Source organism: Lucilia cuprina, chromosome 6, assembly GCF_022045245.1.
Source record: "Lucilia cuprina isolate Lc7/37 chromosome 6, ASM2204524v1, whole genome shotgun sequence".
In the NCBI taxonomy this organism is placed as follows: domain Eukaryota; kingdom Metazoa; phylum Arthropoda; class Insecta; order Diptera; family Calliphoridae; genus Lucilia; species Lucilia cuprina.
Window position 1 is genome coordinate 47,895,103 of NC_060954.1, and position 2,778 is coordinate 47,897,880.

General features: G+C 35.2%; 1 protein-coding gene across 1 annotated transcript; it reads right to left on the minus strand.

Annotated features, from left to right (window-relative positions):
* Positions 1-1,573: 1,573 nt before the first annotated feature.
* Positions 1,574-2,566, minus strand: LOC111684069. The gene is made up of 2 exons (XM_023446189.2): positions 2,292-2,566; positions 1,574-2,236 (listed from the first exon to the last, which is right to left on the minus strand). Exons 1-2 carry the CDS (start codon positions 2,490-2,492, stop codon positions 1,802-1,804), a joined length of 636 nt encoding a protein of 211 aa, XP_023301957.2. The 5' UTR covers positions 2,493-2,566; the 3' UTR covers positions 1,574-1,801.
* Positions 2,567-2,778: the final 212 nt, after the last annotated feature.

A 2,778-nucleotide genomic window follows, 5' to 3' on the forward strand; every position in this document is an offset into this window, starting at 1 on the left:
CTCACAACTGCCCCATTGTTCTTACTTACAGAGGACACTCTGTGCAAAATCTGGTATGTACAGTCTTTTCTCTGAACATTCTGAAATTCAATGATATCTCTTATATATGATACATTTCATCCAAGACCCTCTTTGGGGTATCTGTTGTTACCGTGCATCAGCCTTTTAACCGCGACTCACTGTTCCCGTGAATTTGGGTTGATCCACAGCCATGATGTGGTTTTTAAAGGAACCTCAACCAACTGACCAGCCAGAAAACAGTCCTGCTGGCAACTGACCACCCATAGCATAAGATTATGTGGTTCTTTGGTTCGATCCATGTCAAATCATTCAAAAGAAATGTCCGCGGGAAGAAGTGACATCACCAGTTTATAGTCCCGTCAGACTGATAACACACCTTTCCCTCTGGATTGCAATATCAACAAGATGAGGTTTTTCATCAAGATAACATACACCGGGGGTACTTACATAGATAAAGAATATACAGAAAGTTAGAAGCCATTTAAGAGAACAAGATATAAGCTAGAGTATCATTATACTGATCTTATTGGAAGACGCCAACGAGAGCAGGGAGATAAGTCTATTTCCAGCAGGTTTAAGGTTAGATTGATGGAATAATGATCACAATTATACAAAATTAATTGAATGGATTCAGTCGTATATAGATAAAGTGGAGGTAACAGTTTACCTCTGGTACAGTTCTTTTGTCACTGTTAGACATTCGTATATGCGACCAAAATTTTAAAGTAAACCTTGATCAAGAACTGATCTGCTCTAAATTCGATTCTGGACACATAATTACTTCATCATATAGTTGGTTGGTTAGCGTGAACTAGTAGAATCTAAGAGACTCTGTTTTAACCGGATCACACCACTCGTCAGATGTAGGGTAGCGGTTTCTCTTTACGGCAAGAGTAAAGCATTCACAAAGGAGATGGAAGACGATTTCCCCCTTTTTCCTGTCTTTGCAACAGCGACAGTGATCATTGGAAGGGAGCCCTAGCCGTATTACATGTCAGCCCAGTGTCCTGTTATTACTGCTATCAACCTTCCTTCTACTTCGGTTTTTAAGGTGTCATGTGCATTTCTCATCGAAGTAGGGAAAGTTCAAGAGCTGATCCCGTTCTGCCAAGCTCATCAGCCTGTTCATTGTCATAGTTGTCCTAATGCGCTGGGACCCAAACAAGGATAATGTCAAACAAGCGAGCCATCCTTGACAGATCCTTCTTGGATTGTCTGACTAATAGTGAAGTGGGAGTATAAGAGTTTGGTGAGAGAAGTACCGCTCGACTATCGACATCATATTAGTTTTCAAATTTGTTTGAACCAAAAGTGGTTTTATTCTTTGGGTGGGAGGATATCTCTAAGAAATCAGAAGATATAAAAGAAGTTAACTCTTTATCTTAAAATCTGCAGATTAGACTTCCATATCGTTTCAAATATGACAAAACAAGGGAAATTGAAATTGTGATATCAGCTACAGATTCAGATTGATTAATCCATTAGAAATGTGTAGACCTTATTCTCTGGACTAGCAAATCGAAATATATTTTTTCAAATTATATAAAAGGAGTATATTATTGTGCAAACATCACTTTATTAATATTAATATAATACTCATATATAATAAAAATCCATGGATCTGTATTTGACTTACAACTAAGACTAGAATTCTTGTAAGAGAAGTTGCTCATCTCATTAAAATTTACAAATACATACAAATATATTCTAAATATTCACCATCACCAAACTATAATAAATCTTAAACAAAGTATTTAATCCATTTTTTTACCACAATAAACTAAACACGATTATAACGCAAGATATCAGAGTTAAAATTCCCATCCTGAATGTCAGCTTGATTATAAAGCATATAATCAGTTCCATCATCTTTACCCAAACCTCTGCCGAATAGAGGCATATAACCGCCTATATTTAGATCCTGTTTCAAACGTTGATCGGGACGACGTCCTAATGTAATAACTTTTCCATATAGATCAGCATCCAGTTGTAGAGCACGATCGAAATCTTTCCAATGAACAAACTTAACATTATCACTAGGTATAGCATCCTTGTCAATTAATTCGATTAGAGTATTAGAATTAACCGGTTGTACAACACTGAGTTCATGTTCGGGCATGGTGATGCGTGAAGAACTTATTAGCATACGTTTATTGAGTTGCTTTAGATAGGATTGTTCATTCAACCAGTTCGTAAGTGTGGAATAGTTGTCCGTCTAATGGAAAAGAAAATCATTAAAAATGATTTTTTTTAAGTATTCAACTACTTACACTTTCTACACTTCTACCCATTCTGGGTATAGCTTTGTAGTTTTTCAAAAAACTACTTTCAAACTCCTTATCCGATCTTCGTCCCAAACGTGGTACATTTTTGGTAATTTTCAAAAAGAAACCAGGACTATCGTCAGTTTTACAATTGCCTATGCCAATCAGCAGGATAATGGCATAGATAATTAAACAACAGTAATGCATTATTGAGATCTAAGTTTATAATTGATCGTATGTTGTTTATAATTGATTGTATGTTGTCATATCTTAACAATTAGTTTGCGACTGCAATAGATAGCAACAAATTTTATCTTTTTATAGCAACATGTCTAAATTTTTAAACCAGTAAATTACATATATCTATCACCTTTTTAAAGCGGTAAAATATACGGGTTGGATTTAGCAATTAATTTTGTTAATATCTACCTTAAATTTACATTATCGATTAGTTGGTATCAAAAAATAAGTAGATAACGTAGGGTTTTAAATA

Coding starts and splice junctions, on each gene's coding strand:
- LOC111684069 (XM_023446189.2), bottom strand. CDS start 2,492: ATGCATTACTGTTGTTTAATTATCTATGCCATTATCCTGCTGATTGGC. Junction 2,237..2,291: donor TGGGTAGAAGTGTAGAAAGT/GTAAGTAGTTGA, acceptor CTTTTCCATTAG/ACGGACAACTATTCCACACT.